This window comes from Sparus aurata, chromosome 13 (genome assembly GCF_900880675.1).
Source record: "Sparus aurata chromosome 13, fSpaAur1.1, whole genome shotgun sequence".
Taxonomy (NCBI): domain Eukaryota; kingdom Metazoa; phylum Chordata; class Actinopteri; order Spariformes; family Sparidae; genus Sparus; species Sparus aurata.
In genome coordinates this window covers 35,555,556-35,575,113 of record NC_044199.1, presented here as the reverse complement: position 1 = coordinate 35,575,113, position 19,558 = coordinate 35,555,556, and the positions used below count along the sequence as shown (strand labels likewise).

Here is a 19,558-nt window from a genome sequence, read left to right as displayed (position 1 = left end):
CCAGCCACTGTCTTATACAGAAAGAAACATAGGCAGAAATCCCGGGGGGGGGGGACAGGGGGGACATGCCCCCCCTCCAGTAAAGCTGTCCCCCCCTAGAATAATTTGAGACACAATTAATAATTTTTGAACAACGCAGTAGCATTTATTGAAAGCACAATGTAAGCAATGCTCATTATATTCGCACAATAATGTGCTATTTACATCTTCAAAGATTTAGTCCCTCCCCCCTCCCATTCTTACAAATGGTTGAGTCCACCCCACACTCTTTCCAACGGGCGGAGCTAGCAGCTGCAGCAGCGTGTGGACGGAGCCTGCTACTCCCACCGTGCTTCGCAGGGTAAGAGGTCTATACCACACAGACATAGTTACATAAGTTACAACAACACACATCCCATTTACAAAAAGCGCCAGGTCCAGGCTGTCTGCAACTTTTATCATAGGCTTACTGTTTACTGTCCCCCCCAACTATGAAATGGGATTTTCGCCCCTGGAAAGAAATGTATTAGAACCAACAGGTGGTTATTAAAAGCATAAATGTATATACGATTCTGTTTCTATTGCTTACCTTTTTATTATAATGTTCATGTCTTTACTATTATTATTGTTTATTGTTTATTGAATTGTCCTTTGGCTGCTGTGAAACAGAAATGTCCCCATTCAGAATAAAGGAATTCTGGTTCTGATTCTGGGTTAGTTGTTCCCGTGCTCATGATCTACAGTTTACACTATGAACTACAGTGGAAGTCAACACCTGTTCTTCATTTGTTTGCCTGAAGTTACATAGTTTAGTCAAACACCTTGTTCTCTCACAGTCGAGGCAGTCGGAGGGAACCAGAGACAGGTGAAAGATGGACCGTGTAGCGCTGACCCTGCTCACCTGTGAGTATGTTTATGTCAGGTACGCTGTGAGTCTGACAAACTTTTCATTTTAAGTCAGAAGTGTAATAGTCTACTTTACTTCTGGGGTAATCTGTTTCCTGATGTAAAATGTAACTTCTAACATTTACAGCTAATGCTCAGAGAAAGTTCAGCAGTTGAGAATATATACTGTGTGTGTGTGTGCGTGTGTGTGTGTGTGTGTGTGTGTGTGTGTGTGTGTGTGTCTTTCAGTTCTGGCCGTTGTGCTCATCCTGTCTTCAGTCACCGGTGAGTGTTGATATTAGTGGTGTACTGATATTCAGTTTGTTATTTAACTGATTCACTATTTAAAGTCTGGTGACCTTTTATCTTCACACACTGAGCAGCAGTGGATGTATTGATCGACAGGTGTTGTCTGTGAATCAGAGCCTGATGTATCAGCATTTAATCTCCATTGATTATTTATTCAATCCTGCATTGAAACCGGGAGCTTCATTAAGATCAGGAAGAGAGAAACCTGTGAACCAAAACATTTACAATGTAAGAACAGACTGACAAACATCGGTGCTGTCAAACTTTCTCAAAATACCATTACAATGTTATTCTTTATTATTTTCAATGATAATGTATAAAGCTCAAATTTAGGCTATTGTGGATATTTCGACCTGTAGACTGTGGTGGAGTGGTCAAGTCTGTAGTCCTAAAACACAGAAATCAGTTATATCAATTATATTATTATTTTTGCACATTTGGTTCCCTCGTCTCAAAGTCTGTGAGGTTTTTATTGGTTTTCAGTTAAATGAAACGCAGCGCTGCTCTGTCAGAATAAAACACATAAATACGGCGTGGCGGGAGTCATTCACATAAACTAACTATTAGAACAACATGTTCTAATAGTAATTTCAGCATTCAATTAGTGTTTTTTAAATGTTCTTTTGAACTACTTTGGAGCTCATTCTGTTTGTGTGCAGAAAAGTATTCAAACCCACTTTTACCAAGTTTAGTGTGAGCAGGAGGCACAACTAATGTCAAAATGTTGTGTGACCTGACTGAAGGCCAAGCCAGCTCTGAATTATCATGGCCGTCAGTTCCATCTCCTGTGTCATCATCAGAAGTGAAGGAGAGCAACAGGTAAGAGAATACAGCTACATATATAACCAGAAAGAAACAGTTCAGTATTGTTTCTGTATTTCTAAACCTGCTTTCTTCCTCCTCAGAGTTTTTTTTCACACCACTATAAAAACAAAAGCAGCTCGTCAATTCAGAGCAAAATCAGCACATATTGATAACAGCAGTGAAGAAGAGCACAAGAGGTCGGTGACTCCACCTTCACCTGTTTCATCTTCCCTTTTTCTCCATCCTCCCTTTCAAAGACTCCTTCCAGCGTAACATTCGACTGATAGTACAAATATTTGTAGTGTCATCTAACCTCCCTGTTTATCTCTCCGGCAGTGAAGAAATCCATCCAGCACCTCCAGGAAAAAGGAAACTACCAACATTTCCATTAGGATTTCCCCTTTTCAACAACCTGTATCCTGTTCAGAGCACACGTCCCTCCTCATTTGAGGGCGTTATCTGCGAAGGGAAATCTGGTCAATTCCGATGCCGTGAGTCTCACACACATTCATCATGTTTTCTCTCTCAGTGTCTGTCTTACGGCAAATTATTCACGCGTCTAGATTACATACAAAGTCAATGAAAAGACGTTAACAGATGTGAGTTCGAGGGTATTTGCTTAAGTTGAAAATATTGAACTCAAGCAAGATCTTACGCTGTGGTGTGAAAGCCTATCAGCGCGCACGTTCACACTGAGGTCATGACGTTAACATGCTGATGTCCATTTGTTCATGAAAAGCAATGTGTCTACTTGTATCTAGACAGGAAGTCAGACTACTTGGTAAGTCATGGAATTGTGTGTTAGCACAGCATAGCCCTGATCAACCCGGAACGAGCATTTTAAAAGATGTTCGCTTGTCGTCTGGCTGATTTCAGGATCCTTTTGATCCAAGCGAAAATGACTAATCCTGCGATCAATCGTCTGCTCTTCTGTTTCTCTCTTAAGTTCATAGGAAGACAATAAAGATAGAGTCAGCGGTCTACGGTCGTCAGAAAGAAAACGTGTGTTTGAGCTCCAAGCTGTACGGGACAAAGCAAAGCACCAGCTGCCGGCGTGACGTCACTACGACCCTGGGCAATCTGTAAGACATCACTAACTGGATTTACTCTTTTTACAGGTCAAACATCTGCAGCCCTGTCGTCAAGATATAATGTTAGCAGACATTTGTACCAAACGTGTCATATTACGTTCACATTATATGATTATTTGCCACCGTTGATATCGGGCGGAGGAGGAGGATGGTGGTGTCGTGAAAACTGGGAAGTCTTTAAGGAGAGCTTTGACACATTACAGTGGTTTTTGTTGTGACCCAGAGTTGCAACAAAAATGTTTTTCCAACCCCGACCAAGTGAGTTTTTGTACCTAAAACTCCGCAGAGCATAAGCACAGTGTGAAATACAAACTTCAACCTAAACAAACGTAAACACCCAGATCTACATCCGCACCAAACCCACCCAAAATCCTCCACTCAACCACATCGAAACCTGCATCTCTGCAATAAAAACATGGCTGTCCCAGAACTTCCTCAAACTCAACAGTGACAAAACAGAGCTCCTCCTCATTGGCACCAAATCCACTCTAAACAAAACTGGTCCATCTCACTTACCATCGACAGCTCGATCATCTCTCCCTCCCCCCTTGCACGCAACCTTGGCGTTATCCTGGACCCCACCCTCTCCTTTGATCTCCATGTCCGCTCCATTGTCAAGACCTCCTACTTCCACCTCCGCCGCATCGCCAAAATCAGACACTGCCCCTCCCCCCTGCTGCTGAATCCCTCATCCACGCCTTCATCTCCTCACGTCTTGACTACTGCAACTCCCTCCTCACTGGCATCACCTCTCATTCCCTCCATAGACTTCAAACGGTCCAAAACTCTGCTGCTCGCCTCCTCACTCACACCCGGTCCAGTGAACACATCACCCCCGTTCTCTACACCCTCCACTGGCTCCCTATCAAACAACGCATCGACTTCAAAATACTCCTCCTGACCTTCAAAGCTCTCCACCACCTGGCCCCACCCTACCTGTCTGACCTCCTTATCCCCCACCGCCCCTCCCGACCCCTCCGATCCTCCTCCTCTCTCACTCTGACTATACCACCATCCAAACTCAAAACGTTCGGACACAGAGTCTTCTCCAGAACTGCACCCCGACTCTGGAACTCTCTCCCCCAGCCCATCCGTGACTCTCCATCACTTACCACATTTAAAACCTACCTCTTCTCACAAGCCTACGATCTCCCCTACCCATAACTACATTCATTCCTGACCTCTCCCCCTGATCCCCCCCTCCTTCCACTCTCCTCACTCATCAGCCCCCCCACTGCTCTTCAATCCACCCCCCCACCTCTTAACTATTGTTGTACCTGTTTCTGTCTGTTTGTCTGTATCAGCATTATCTACTCCATGCCCACCATTGCTTTTGTCTCCCTGTCATGCTTTGTCTTTTGTTATCCTTGTTTGCTACTTGGTGTATTATCTGTGTCTACTACATGTGTGTCTGTGTATTACAAGTGTCTGCTATATCTCTGTAAGCGACTTTGGGTCCTTGAAAAGCGCTATACAAATTAAATGAATTATTATTATTTAATATTATTAAAGTCCCAACATAAGGTTCAGAATCAGAAATACTACATTGATCCTTGAGGGTAAAACTCCATGTTGCAGTTCCTCCTTTAACAATAGAAAACTTCACATTGTCGATATAAACAAAATCTAAAAAAGAGAGAGACCACTTTTAACTTGTCTGTGGTTTTGCAGAAACATACTTGGCTAACATTTATTCTGGCGACTTGGTTGACATTTTAAGAAAGGTTCATGTCAAAGTACAAGACAAGTCCAGGTTTGAATTAAATGGCCTCAGTGTTTTATCATGGTGGAGGGGTTTCCATGTCACCTGCAGACTTTGCTGTCAGAGGAAGAAGTCGTAAAGGTACAGTTCACCCAGAAATGAAGACTCAGTCATCAACTCCTCACCTTGATGATATAAAGTCAGGTGAAGTGTGGTAGTCCACAGAACAGTTCTGGAGCTTCACAGTAAAACAGAGTTGCAGCATTCTGCTGAACAACTGAAGCAGCTGAGACGTGATCACAGTCTCCAGAACCCCCCACTCACAAACTGATCCGAGGAGACGTTACTGGCACCATTTTTCAAGCTGAAATCCTCACTGTAGCTGCAAAGCTACAAATGTGTTAGCATGCACGCCGTCTGTGGCAGACAAGCTCGACAGTGGTAGTTTTTCTCAACAAATTCTCAGGAGAGGAAACAAGGTCTTTAGTTTAGCGAAGAGATGCCAGGATTTCACAGTGGAGGTCTGAAAAATGATTCAGATGAATCCATTGAAGAGGCTTTGTTGAACACTTTTAGATTATGCTCGGCAGAGTCAGCAGGTTTTACACTAACTTGTGGAGTCCATGCCAGCTTGACTGCATGTAGCCATGAAAGAAAAAAGAGGACATCCCAAAAACATTCACAGACAATTAAAAAAAAATATTACACTGGAAACAAATGCAAAATGGAAGTATTTTAACTCATGACGAGAGGCTGTTGGAGCCTGCAGAATAACAGCATCAGTCTTCTCCTTCAGGTGTGACGGTAACACTGTGTGTTACGTCCATGTGACCAATGCAGTGATGGGAGGAGACCCGTGTCCACACACCTACAAATACCTGTCCTTCAGCGCCCGCTGTGTCTAACAGGTGAGACGTCCACCATCATCATCATCATCATCATCATCACATACACACCTGCACTGTACAAGCTGAGGTAAGTCTCCATGAGCTGATCACTCTGATCTCTCCATGTTTTAATATTTCCTCCAGCTCGACCAGGACGAGGAGCTGAACTGAACGTGAACTGATGAGTCGGATCAGCTCCATCTTCAGACCTCATATCAAGTTACTTTATCATCAGCCAAGATCATAACTGTCCGCAGTGATGAGTTCAATTGTTCATCTACTATGTGATCTGTGAAACAGAAACATGTTATGACTGATATGATTAATATCAAATAAAGCAGTGAATCTGTCACTGAGCTGCAGTCGTTTATTTAATCATGGAGCCTCGTGAAAAAGCACAAATCATCCTGAAGGTAAAACCAGACAAATCACACAGAATACCACTTAATATGTAATGTTGCTTTAAAGGGGCGCTGTGTAGTTTAGGAGAAGAACCTCAAACTCAGAACTGTAATATTTACATATTAACGACATAATAATACAAACACAGAAATGTGTATTTTCTCCATAAGTGACTAAACAAGCTGTTCTCAGAGGATTATGATAATAACAGTCCGATCACAGTCACTAAACGTGTTTCCTCTGCCTTATTTGTGGTGCTGGAGGCTTTTAGAGTGCTATTAGATATTGGACACTTGGACACATTATATGTTTTTCTGTGCTGTTAATTGGACTCACAGATCGGTGTGGGGAGACAGATCTCTGTGTTCTGAAGTAACGAGCAACTCTGTTAATGAGCAGACAGCTGCTGGAGCTGGTGAGCTCTGGAGGGAAACACTGAGAGTGAAGCAGCTGCTGCTAAACCACCGACTGTAACGCTCTTAATGGACGGACAGCGCAGGATAACAGACAGAAATCTCTGGTCAGATTGAACACAGACACGTTCGCCATCACTGCCGGTTGTTGCTCACTGTTTTGCAGCTCATGTATTGTAAACTGTTCTGGGTGAAAGAACCCAAACTCAGCTGAATAACGTGAGGTGAACTTCTCTTCTCAGGTGTGAACACAGGTAGCCTGTTAGCCTGAGAGCTCAGAGGAATATAAGGTGCCAGAACACTGTTAGAAGCTAGAAGGGTGGCAGGGTCCGCCACATATAAACACAGTCAAACACTATGAATTTGTGTTGTCAGTCAATGAAGATCTCCATTGAAACTACCTGTGTGCATCTATAATCTCAAAAAAATAAAAACAGGCAGCTTCTCTGGATGATACATAACAACCCTAATGTAACGTTACCTGGAGGCAACAGGTGACACCTACCTTGCTGTCCTCACATGTTCTCTGTTGCTTATTAATGTGACACTAAAAGTAAAGAGAAGAGACAGGTGTTGTAGCTGCAGGTGACTCAGCTGCTCACTGTCAAATATTACCCATCAAACAGCCCGGGGCGCTGACTCAGCAGTAAAACCATCTGAGCTAGAAAAACTTTGTGTTCTTGATCAAATACAAAAAAAACAAACAGAAAATAGTTACCTGAGGCACCTCAACAGGTACTGCTTAACTTAAAGAAAGTTCAACATAAATATCATGAGTTTCACCTCAAGATCAACATGTTTTTAAGCCCTTCACACCTGCAGCTCGCTATAGAAGTCAAAGCTGTTTTTAACTTTGATAAACATTTGTATTGAAGTTCAGTTAATAGGAGCTAACTGCAATTTTTATTATTATTATAAGTGAACTAGAGGAGAAGAGATAATCATCTGCTTAGAGAAATAAATCAGGACAACCCTTGAAAATTCTTATAAAACAAACTTCTCTGGTGCAACTCTGGAAGAAATCACCAAGCTGACATTTGAACATAACATCATATTAACTGAACGTGTTCCGGTTCCGTGCAAAACACAACAGAAATACTTTGAATCTGGGGACAAACCACAGAGATTAGAACGAGACAACTAAGGCTTCCCATCCATAAAGTCAGAGACAAGAATGGTAAATTAACAACGTCCACAGGTGAGAATAACAAATGCTTTCCTAAATTTGACCAGTGCTTGTATAAATCTGAATGTTCTGTCACTCCAGTAAGTCTCAATGAATTTCTAGCAGTATTGCAGCTTCCTGCGCTGGATGATGGAGCTGTACGGGCTCCAGAGGCCGAGATAACCCACAAAACAAAGCTCCTGAGCCAGACGGGATTAACATTGAATTGTATAAATCATATACCGAACACATCTACAGGCACACAAAGCTGTTGAAATAACGCATAATGCTGCTCTAAATGGAAATGAAGATTCTGAGTGAACTAATCCACCCGACCCATCAGGCTTTTACCTGGTCACCATATTTACTCTAACCTACGCCGTCTTTTCAAAATAATGCAAATCAATGAGACAAAACACGACAACAATACACTGCAGTAAATGGATCCAAATATAAACCGCCACCAAAAAGCCACAAATAATGCTCAGAACAGCACCAAACTTCAGCAACAGTACAAATAGGGTCTCAGCACATAGTCCGGGGCATCTAACCTCCGCTAGCTTAGCTGGATTTCTATTGTGAAGCTAAAAACAGATTTCAACTCTCCTCCATCAGCTTCCGGGTCGGGGAAGTCCCGATGCGTCGATTACCGAGTGCGGTTAGAAATGCTCAATTCCGTTCTTTTCCCTGTCCGCTCTCGATAATAACTGTTATAAACTGGCAGGTAAGACACATATGAACTTTGATTGCTTTTCCATGGAGTCATAATCATACATTTTCATCCATGAGCCGCGGAACTCTACTGCACTCGGTAATCGACTCGTCGGGACTTCCCGTCAACAGGAAGCTGCTGCAGAAGAGTGGTAAATTTAGTCAGCTTTTCAGTAGAAATCCAGCTAAGCTAGCGGAGGTTAGATGCTCCGGACTATGTGCTGAGACCCTGTTTGTACTGTTGCTGAAGTTTGGTGCTGTTCTGAGCATTATTTGTGGCTTTTTGGTGGCGGTTTATATTTGGATCCATTTACTGCAGTGTATTGTTGTCGTGCGGTCGTTTCTGAGGTTGATAAAACTCCGTAAATTAGCGGTCTGCTAACTTGATCTCTCGAGAGGGAGTCTAACACAGTTTCACGGTGATTTAGACCATGGATTAAACTTACACCGGAATATCCCTTTAAGTGGAGGGTTTGGCCTCCCTCGTTTTCAGCTCTATTTCTGGACAGCAAACCTGAGAGTTCTGTCCCTGCAGCGCAAAGGTCCAACAGCGGATCCAACTCTAATTTCAGAACCCTCTTGGCTCCAGATTGAACAGGCAGCCTGTGGAAGGACATCTCTTCAAGGCCAAACTCCCAACATACATAACGAACCCTGTCATTCTAAACACCTCGAGAACATGGAAGCAAATTCAATCTTTACTAAATCTCTCCACAGTCTACCTAGACGGCCCTATTTGCAAAAATCATGCTTTCATTCCAGGTTTAAATGACTTTCTCTATCTGGAAGGATAAAAACATTGTCAAAATTTGAGATTTGTGCACAGAGGGGAAACTTGCATCCTTCCAACAACTGCAACAGTCCCACAACATGCCATCATCACATTTCTTTTAGATATCTCCAAATGAAAAGCTACATTAGGACCCACTTACCACACTGAAACCAGGCCGGCACACACTGTACTGAACAGCATTGTTCGCCATGATTTTAACTGCAAGGGATCATCTCAATTCTACACTCACTCCTGCAGGCCCACTCTGTATTGTCCGATGATAAATTAGAGGAGCTGGGTGCCGAAATTATTGATGAATCATGAAACGCAATTCTAAATAAGATACACAACAGTTCCATAAATGTGTGCACCGCCTACACTCCGTCTGGACTCCCATGTTCCACCATATATCAAAGTCCTATAAGATAACAATAGCACCAGACCCTCTTGAAGCCATAGACAACCACACTGCTCAGACCATCTCATTCTGCTCTCTACTAGCTAAACGCCTCATTTACAACAATGGAAATCTGAGTTCAGCCCATTCCACCAACAGCTGAGCGAGTTTGGAAATGTAATTCATGTGGAGCGCCTTCGTTACAGCCTCGCCAACAAAGACAATGTTTTCTTCAAAATCTGGAAACCACTTCTCATCACATGGTTGGCAGCCCAATAGTGATCGTTTGATACCTGTAGATCTCATGTCCTTGATAGTACGCGATACGGTCTTACTCATGGTATTATACATTCATATAACTGCAGTTGTCAATGTCAGTGCTTTTATTTATTAATTTATTTATTGTTTCTCTCTTTCTTTGCTGTTCTTTTTTTCTGTTGCCTTTCCATACAGAATAATTTCTATTACTCAAGCTATGTAGATTCCTTATTATTATGATTTATTTTCTTTCTCCTTGTATTTACATCATGTTCCATTTTCTTCTTTGTGCTTTGTTTAAACTGAACATCATCTTACTTTGACTCTGTTTCTCACAGAGGCTTGTTATAGCAATGCACATGCTCCATGTCCTTGAGAAACCCAATAAACATACTTTAAAAAATAAAAACAAGTGAACTACTATCATTATCACCACATGTTGGCTCATGTAGTTCTGTACCTAAAGGTCAGCATGGCCTTTCATTAATCCTGTAGCGCCCACCTGTGGACAAACACAATACTGCATCACAGCCCAGCTACAGCAGAGCTGACAAACACAAAAAAGCATTTTTAAAAAAGCAAATAAAAGTCCAGTCCAGTTTCTGACACTGCAAATGTTGCTGAAAATCTACTAAAAGAAAAAAGATAAAATAAAAATCATTAAATAAAGTTCCCCAACCTTTTCAGCTTATATTGTTATGTCGAATTAACATCACATAACATATATAACGTATATATATATATTAATTAATGATACCAAAGATGTTGCTGATCCATTTTCACGTTGGTATATACATTTGAACATGATTATTACAGTTATATGCCATGTTTACCGTTTTGAAGTCTCTACAAATGGATGATAACTATAATTACGATCGTATGAAGTTATTTCTACCGATCTTTGTTAAATGTCAAATATATTTACTATGGAAGTCTAAAAATATGTAAATAAATGATGTAATAATTGATAATTGTGCCTCCGCGTCGGGGAATCGAACCCCTATCCTAACGAGGACTGCAGGAAGGGATGCAGTACCGACCTCAACCGGTTTTTGTGCTAGTGGCGCTGTTTCAACGGCAGCCTAATTAGTAGGATATGTCTGTTGAACATTGAACTCTGGTATAATGTATCATAATGAGGCTCAGATCTATTATGTTATTCTGCTCGGACTGTGGTGGATCGAAGTCAAAAAGCATAAAGTATGTTTCCGCCCGGTTTCGAACCGGGGACCTTTCGCGTGTGAGGCGAACGTGATAACCACTACACTACGGAAACGGTCCTTAACTATACCAAGTCAGACTAGTTGTCCTTGGACTAAAAATTCATCGAATAAGCTCAATATGGAGCATTCATATCAACATATTCACCTAATTAACCTTTTCAATAACATTTCCTTCTCGCCACTTCTTAGACATTAACAGATCCACCAGTTGGATGTTCAGTAAGATCAATGCATGAATTAAACCATCACTTTTCAATCTACAGCCACAAGACAGACATGTTTGTGTTTGATGACCGTATACTGACTTTTCTTCTTCACCTCCAACTCTGTACACAAGTTTGACACCCAGATTAAGAGTTTCATAATATGAGTGATTGGCAGACGCTGACCTTCGACTTTATATTACCAGTCTTAGGACAATTATTTTTGCAAAGGTGTGTTGATGGATTTCAGTGTATTCATTAGAGATAAATTAGTACCTTCAGCCAGAAAGCACATGTTCTCAGTAAACAGATCCCTGGGTGTGTTGGCAGTCAACCACCCTCATACCTGAATGTCAACTTCCACAAAAGACACGTTAACCGGCGTCACATCGATCACATCCAGGGGAAAAGCCTTTTTAATTTGGCAGCAAAAATTAGCCTTACTTTGTGCTTAAACACTTCCAAGTTTTGTGACAAAGAATAATTTTCTTTAGCATTTTGAAGTCCTAAAACGCCGCAAGAATTACAAAATTTCAACAAAAGGCTACTTCAACCACAATTATTAATTTAACAGTAACATTAAGCATTAAATTGACAGCAACATTAAACATTAGAAGTACACAGATTATTCCAAACGAGAATGTTTATTACTAATAAATTGCCAGACACTAGCTGAGGAGACTCCAGTGTCCTGAAGTCTGTCCAGAGGAAACTAAGCAGACATTTAACTTCAGAGCAGATATTTCTAAAACCAGCAGGACTCAACGAACACAAACTAAAACATAGAAACTTAAACAGTTTGCTTATATAAAAAGGAGGTATGCAACTTTAACAGGAAGTCCACAGTTACGTGTGGTCTAATAATCACCCCCCTCCCCCCACACACGTGTATGCCGTTAGCTCCCTGGTATAATCAGAGCGTCCTGAAAGAAAGGAGCTTGCAGTTTTAAAGAATTATAAACGCATTAAAATAGTTTTGAAACACTTGATTCCACATTAACAGGGGGAAATACCAAATGGCTCATTGAGGGGGATGCAAACACAATTCTTGAGTTATGCAGATAACCTTCGTTATTAAATTTAACATTTCATTATTACAGATCATTGGGTTGTGTGGCTATAAAAAAAGAAAAAAGAAAAGACAAATCAAACTGAAGTTCAAATCTAAACCCATTCAACAACTTTTTAATCTTCCACCCCAGAACCTGGAAACATCAGAACAAAAAAAGTTACTGAAAACGGTTTTTATTTGTCAAAAAAGCTCCTTTACAGCGCCAAGATTTTCAACCTGTAAAGTCAGCCAACATGTAAAATACAAGCCTTACAATACATTAGAATCAAAACGGGTACCAAAAAGTACAGTAAAAATTACACTTCCATCGTTTGGAAATGTGGAGGGGATGAAAAAAAAAAACACCAAAGGGAAAAGTAAAACCTAAAAATGATAGGATTAAAAAAAAAAAAAGAAAAAAAAAGGAAAAGTTACATTTCAGTTGTTTTCTGTACAAATGGTCTTCTGTCATAAAAGAGGTCGAGTCATGCCCAGTGTGTCCGTCCAGCCGTCGGTCTCACTGGATCACTGGAGTCCTGAGGGACGACACAAAACCTGGTCACATCTTACAACAATCCTTCAGTTTCCTTCAAGACGAGGACCTTTCTAAAGACTGCCTTTTAGTTAAAAACTCTTAAAAGACTGGAAATGTTTCGCTGAAGTAGCTGCTTACAGTCTAGACATCAAGACATTAAACGTTAAGACGCCGGGCCGGACCAACAACTGGAGGAGAGACGAGGAGCTTCTGCTAACTAAACCTGATTGAAGTCTTTAATTTATTCTCCTGTACGATTCATCCAAAGACATTGGAGATATTTATAGGCCGCAAGATGTATGCACAAGTTTAGTGTGTGCAGGGTCACACACACACACACACACACACTATAAGAAAGCTCATTGGGTAGTTCACAGCGATGCCCTGAGAATATTCCCTCACACGCCTGACGGAATTATGAAAATGGGATCGTTACAAGTCGTTCTGGGTTTCTCACTGCCACATTAATGTCTCTGAAAATGAATCATCTTAGTTTAATCAAAGTTTAGCACTACATGCTGCCATTGCCAGTATGTTCCTGAATATAAAACGCACCCGACTCTCTAATAAAGTTTGAATTAAAGGAGCCAATTCTCTTTCAAGATAAGTCGTCTAGTAAATCTTACATCATAATATTAGATATCTTATGATTTGGTAATTGGTCAAAAAGGTGCTGCATGTATATAAAACAGGATGCACGGCGACACAACAGATTCTAAGTTTTGCTGACACGTGCTCCAAGTGACACATTTGACATTTCTGTTCAGCTGCAAACAAACTAGACAATAAAACAAACTATGGTATTTATTCTCTATTTATTAATGTTTTACAAAGAATTTAACCTGAGCCAGCCATAAAACAATATCAAGTCACATCCATACAGCTTTTATAGCGAACAGAGTTTTTTTAATTAAATATTTTTACTGCATCGTGTCCGATCAGTGCGGCTGATGTGCAAGTTCAGGTATCAGTACCGATATCTGGAAGAAAATAATGGTATCAGAACATTTCTACTTTGAGGGGCACCGTGTAGTTTGTGAAAATGTTTTAATCCTTTACAATGTTAATGAGGCAACAACACAAACTTATGCATTTTCCATGAGTCAGTAAACGAGCAGTTCTCAGAGGAAAATAAGGTCTCAGAACACTGAAGCTAGAGAGGTGGCAGGGTCCGCCAAATATAAACAAAGTAAAACAGTATGAATTGTGTTTAGTCAATCATGGGAAAAAAGTTCTAGGCAGAAGAGGAAATTTGTATTTATTTTTTTAAATTAAAGATCATTAACATTTCTTCAGCCAAACTACAGAGTGCTCCTTTAAGTCGGTGACAGTTTGTAAGGAGGGGCAGTCGTAGCGGTACCTTGTCATTACCTTGCACTTCCATGTGATCATCAGTATGGCTTGTAGCTGCTCGGGTGTACCCCCCGCCTCGGGGTTTTCCCGTAGCTGGCGTTCCCCTGGTCTGCTGTAGAGAGAGAGGACAGACAGGTCAGCGACGCAGGCACGTTTCTGTTCAGACTAACAGTCCAACATGAAGCACGAGAAGAGTCGTTTGAGACCAAACTCATGTCTGTTGAGTACAGAGAGAGTCAGGATAGTGTTTCCCAGAGGGAACCTGCTGGCTCGGCTCTGTTACCTGCTGCAGTCATGTGATGAACAGTTTCTCAGTCTGCCCAGTATTTCTGTCCCGTCTCTGCTCTAGTGTGACCTGCCCGATGTGGTCAGTGAAGACAGGTTTTTGTTTGTGTACAGACACGGTGGTACCAAACACTGCAACCCCACTATTATGGCAAGACCGGAAGCTTTGCACAACCACCGAGCTCAGCTGCTGTTTCCCTTTTTTGTTTGTGTGTTGAGATATAACACATCAGTCAGCGTTCGACGTGTTGATGGGGGTCAAGTCCGCCGCTTCAAGACTTTATAGGTAGACTGACTAAATCCAGACCACCACATTTTTAAGCACTTTAAAATGATATTTACATTCATAAAGACACTTGCTCACATGCTAAAGTGGGCAGAAAGTAAATTTAGAGATGTTATGAGAAAAACGAAAACCCAAATCACACGTGTTGGTGTTTACTTTGATTACATTAACGTGACTGTGTGTTAACTCACTGTAATCATAGCCGGGACCGTATCCATAGTAACCAGAAGAGTAGTCGTAGTTGCCATAGCCGCCATATCCACCATATCCTCCATAGCCTTGGTTACCGTATCCCTGGTTCCAGTAGTTTCCATAGCCCTGGTTCCAGCCCTGGTTCTGACCTGAGACACAACATACAGAGTTCAGTCTGCGTCGCTCTAATGACTCCACAAAGCAGTCACCAACAGGTTCTGAGACCAACATCGAGTAAAGCAGCTATGGCTTCTGCTCGAGCAGATTGGTCCCACAGTCTGACGTTTAACTTTGCAGATCAGGTGTAAATTCTCCCACAGGAGGTGATCAGCCTCAGGACACTCTGCAGAGTGTTAATGTCTTCCGAGAAGCACTTCAATAGTTTAATTTAAACAGATCCATTATTTGACATCTTTGTTTAGTTAGCATTTCTCTCTTAAGTGCAGCAAATCTGTGACTAAAGAGGCATAGTTGCATGTTTAATATCAGATTTTGACAGTGGAAATCAAGAGACGAGGTGCAGATGCGTCTTCCTCACCTCCACGGCCTCGGCCTCCCCGGCCCCCATAACCGCCGCCGCCGCCGCGTCCTCCTCCATACTGCTGCTGCTGGTACACCTCCTTCGGCTGGGCGATCTTCAGCTCACACTGGAGGAGATGCAAACACACGTTAAACCCGACTCTCACAGACCCTGGAATATTTTATTTTTCCAGAATGAAACCATCTAAAATTGCAGGTCGTCATATTGTTTGACTAAAGAGAAACTTCTAAGGTAATCAAGTCCTGATTGAAAGTGTTTAATTCTTTAACCTGCTCGTCCCTCAGCAGTATCACAAATCACCCTGAGATGAGTGTGTGCTTGTGTGCACGTACCCTGCCACCCTGGATGTTGTGGTATTTCTTCTCCAGGCACTTCTTGACGCTGGTTTCTTCTTTGTATGTGATGAAAATGAAACCCCTCCTTTTCTTCGATTTGGGGTCGATGGGAAGCTCGATAGTTTCGATCTAAAAAGTAGAGGAGATGACGTACTAATCAATCACAGTGCATATCTACAAAACTTGACTTCATTGATCAAAACAAATTTTCATCTAGTAGTCAGTGTTGGGAGAGATAACAGAAAAATAAATGCAACAGTCAGTGTGGTACTGAGGTTCTACTGCTCAAAATTCTTACTTGCATTTTTATAAACATTTTCCAAGAGACTGCTCCATGTTCTACTGTCAATACTGTAACAAATGACAACTTCCTCTTTATTATCATTCTTTTTGGAAACTTTATTTAAAATTGAATCCTGAAATGTTAGAAACCATCCTCCCTTCAGAGTTTTGTAATAGAGTGTGTGGCTAAATGTGAACAAGCAGCTCTCAAACTGACCTCTAGTACCACCAGAATTTATTTCTGCAGATCAGCGCCATTCTCACAACTAACCAACCACATTCTTTCTCCTGAGCATACACAACTACACAGAGCAGTTGGGGTCTAACATGTTCTACCTGCGATTCTTTGTTTAACGACTGTTTACTAAAAGCGTACCTCTCCGAAGGCCCCAAAATATTCCCGAATGGTTTCCTCAGTCGCCTCGGGGTTCAACCCTCCGACAAAGATCTTCTTGACGGGCTCCTTCTTCATGGCCATCGCCTTCTTGGGGTCGATGGGACGTCCGTCCAGTCTGTGTTCCTTCTGCTCCAGCACCTGTAGACACACGCGTCATCATAATCAGCATCTAGAATGTTTTATTTTTGTTCTAGAAATTCTTATATTATGCACATTATTATTTCCATACCCACATTTAACAAGCAGAGTTTGCACTGATTCCATCCCTACTCTGTCATTTTACTTTAATTTTACTATTATATTTCTGTGAGTGATCCGTTTTTATGTGTGTGAAATATGTGTGAATGTATAAGCTACTGGATGTCCAAAACTGCCCTCGGGATGAATAAAGTATCTATCCACCCATCCAGCCGTCTGTCCATGACAAAATGTGAGCACAGTTGGAAAGTTAAATTATTTTAGGCAACAAGAACAACAAGACTACGTTATCACACTCCAAGACACGTGTGGTCATTAAAATAATTACATGTCAATCTGCGTATAAAAGCAATGAGAATGAATCAACAAATTTTAAGTTCTGCCTCCTTACAGACCACATTATGTCTGTCTGAGCGGTCAACATGTGCAGACTGAGTGGAGTGATGATACACGTGACACACTCAGTTACTGACCTTGTCCACGCTGCAGGCGTCTTTGAAGAGAACGAAGCCGAAGCCTCTGGATCGGCCAGTGTTGGAGTCCATCTTGATGGTGCAGTCCGACACCTCGCCAAACTTACTGAAGTAATCCTTCAGGTCCTTTTTACTCGTGTCCCAGCTGAGGCCGCCCACGAACATTTTACTGGAAACAGTGGGACATCGTACAGTTAATGTCTTATTCCTTCAGACCAGGTGTGCAGCATGCATTGCTCATTGTCCATTCTCGAGTACATGTGCATCATTTTGTGATTTATTGTCATATTTTCTTGGTCGTTTTATTCAGTCTCACGCAGGTCTATGTCTCCTCTCTCTCGATGAATGAACTCAAAATGCCGTCCAGCTATACTTCTGCTTTCTATCCTGCTATAAAGCTTGCAAGTTCCGAGCATCCTTTATGTACTTTAGCAAAACGCAGACTGTATTGTTTCTTTCTAGACATTTTAAATCTCCTGTTTTCCCAAAGGTAGTCTAACATGTGAGTGTTTCAGGTCTCAGGGAAACTGAAAAACTCACCCAGCGTCCTCCTCTCCTTTGCTGGCATCAATCTTTCCTCCATCCGTGCCATTGTCTTGGCCGTCCTGGCCTTCCTGGCCGTCTTCTCCAACCATCAGCTCCGATTCCTGCTCCTGTTCCTGCTCGGCCCCGTTCTGGTCATCCTCTCCCTCGTTTCCATTCTGGTCCGATGTCTCCATGAGGAGAGTCTCAGCGTCTGCCATTCTGACGGTGGGCTGTTCAAAATCTAGACAGGGAAAAGAACGAACAAAACATGAATACATTTATATTCTTCAATTTATGGTAAAATGTCCAGCAACAAATATAAAGTACATCACTGTAACTTTCCCACCCCCCTAACTAAATCATGTTATGAGTTTAAATGAGGATTGTGGTTCCAGAGAGCAGAAGTCTGTTAACTGATAAACATTTCATTACATCTTATTAAATGCAAAGGGGGCAAATGCATTCAAATGGCCTGGTTAATTAATTATTTACCAATCCAAGTATTTAAATGAACATTCAGTGCAACACGACGAAAGCTAAAAGAAGGCTAAGCTAGCCGAGGCTGTTTCGATGCTAACATAACGTTCCTTCTTTATTGTTATTTATCTTTTTAGTTCAGTTTAACCTTCATTTTTAAAAGTGCAGAACGACCACCTTAACGTGAGCACTGCGTCCATAATGAACAATACTCAGTGTTTCAGGTTGAAGTGGTCATTTTGACTTTGCAAGCGAACAAAAAGCAGCAATAAACCGGCGTGATTGTCCGTGTTCAGTGTTCAAGCGGACCGCGCTTTGCTCCGTTGCCGCTCGGCACAAAGTGAAGGCCCGGTTAGCAGCTAGCCAGCCGAACCTGAACAAAATACTCCAATTTACACAATAAAAAATTCCAGCATGCACATAAACTACATTTCTACATTTGCAGACGAATGCACAACGACTTAATTTCCGCTACGATCGATTAACGGACCATTGACTAACCGCAATAACCGCGTTAACGCACTTAGCACCTCTGCGGCTAACGGCAAGCTAGCTAAATATAATGCCAACAACAAGACACATCGCAGATAAAAGCGGTGAAACGTTGAAGCGCACAGTGAAATTAACCGCCGTCTGAAACTGCATCCCCGTGTATATAAACAGATTCAGGTATATAAATGAGCAGATGTTCTTACTGTAAGAGGAAAATACCGGAGACGCCGACTCGTTGCTCAAAATGGACACTCTCCAAATTCGCCGCTAACTCGTGGCAACATATATACGACCGGATGTGGCCGAGCGCAAGGGGACGTCTTAAAGAGAGCGCCTGTGATTGGACGAATCGGACTAGTGCGCGAATAAAGACGTCACGCTATTGGCTGATTGGATGTCGCACTGATGACAAACAAACACAGCAGCCAGATGTCCTTCCTGCTTCCGGTCCGCTGGCCGCTTGAGACAAAACGAAAATGGCTTTTAATCGATGTTCTATTGTGTGGATGCTGTGATGTTTGCGGCTGTTGTGCTCGACGATCAGAAAATAAAACTCGGAAACGTTCAAAAGAGAAAAATATTGTTCAGCGCGGTGTTTGATTAGTGTGCGCAGTAACAAACACTCAGCAGACACATGGACACTGCGGAGACAATGAGATGGACAGGATGTACAGTTTTATTTATCAGCTTTTTGTGCAATAAACAAACTATAATATTAACACAGAAATAAACCACTTTAAAGAAAAGGCGTAACGGGGAATAATCCTCCATTAGATTATAAGCACTTGCCCTGATTACATCTCCAAATGATGTCTGGCCCTTCACACACTTCCGTTTTCTCTCCGTTATAGCATAGAAAGCACAGCCTGCAGTCAGAACATCTCCCTCGACCGACTGCAGATTCAAACTGAGAGTCTGCTGCTCGTAATACTCTC

General features: G+C 41.8%; 2 protein-coding genes and 1 non-coding gene across 5 annotated transcripts; 1 reads left to right on the top strand and 2 right to left on the bottom strand.

Annotated features, from left to right (window-relative positions):
- Positions 1 to 301: 301 nt before the first annotated feature.
- Positions 302 to 6,013, top strand: LOC115594752 (L-rhamnose-binding lectin CSL3-like). 2 transcript variants are annotated; one of them, XM_030438990.1, is made up of 9 exons: positions 302 to 340; positions 816 to 882; positions 1,114 to 1,149; positions 1,917 to 1,992; positions 2,079 to 2,174; positions 2,314 to 2,468; positions 2,924 to 3,059; positions 5,567 to 5,678; positions 5,802 to 6,013. In XM_030438990.1, exons 2-8 carry the CDS (start codon positions 852 to 854, stop codon positions 5,673 to 5,675), a joined length of 639 nt encoding a protein of 212 aa, XP_030294850.1. In that variant the 5' UTR covers positions 302 to 340; positions 816 to 851; the 3' UTR covers positions 5,676 to 5,678; positions 5,802 to 6,013. The 2 variants fall into 2 exon arrangements, with proteins under 2 accessions (XP_030294850.1, XP_030294851.1); XM_030438991.1 differs by lacking the exons at positions 302 to 340; positions 2,079 to 2,174 and having other exon boundaries at positions 798 to 882.
- Positions 6,014 to 10,978: 4,965 nt separating this feature from the next.
- Positions 10,979 to 11,051, bottom strand: trnav-cac (transfer RNA valine (anticodon CAC)). Its single transcript has one exon. It is a non-coding gene; the product is annotated as a tRNA-Val (tRNA).
- Positions 11,052 to 11,826: 775 nt separating this feature from the next.
- On the bottom strand, positions 11,827 to 18,983 carry LOC115594508 (heterogeneous nuclear ribonucleoprotein A/B-like). 2 transcript variants are annotated; one of them, XM_030438617.1, is made up of 9 exons: positions 18,827 to 18,983; positions 17,670 to 17,895; positions 17,130 to 17,298; positions 16,438 to 16,596; positions 15,777 to 15,908; positions 15,442 to 15,550; positions 14,903 to 15,052; positions 14,148 to 14,252; positions 11,827 to 12,788 (listed from the first exon to the last, which is right to left on the bottom strand). In XM_030438617.1, the coding sequence occupies exons 2-8, from the start codon at positions 17,870 to 17,872 to the stop codon at positions 14,179 to 14,181; spliced, it is 996 nt and encodes a 331-aa protein (XP_030294477.1). In that variant the 5' UTR covers positions 17,873 to 17,895; positions 18,827 to 18,983; the 3' UTR covers positions 11,827 to 12,788; positions 14,148 to 14,178. The 2 variants fall into 2 exon arrangements, with proteins under 2 accessions (XP_030294477.1, XP_030294476.1); XM_030438616.1 differs by having other exon boundaries at positions 14,159 to 14,252.
- Positions 18,984 to 19,558: the final 575 nt, after the last annotated feature.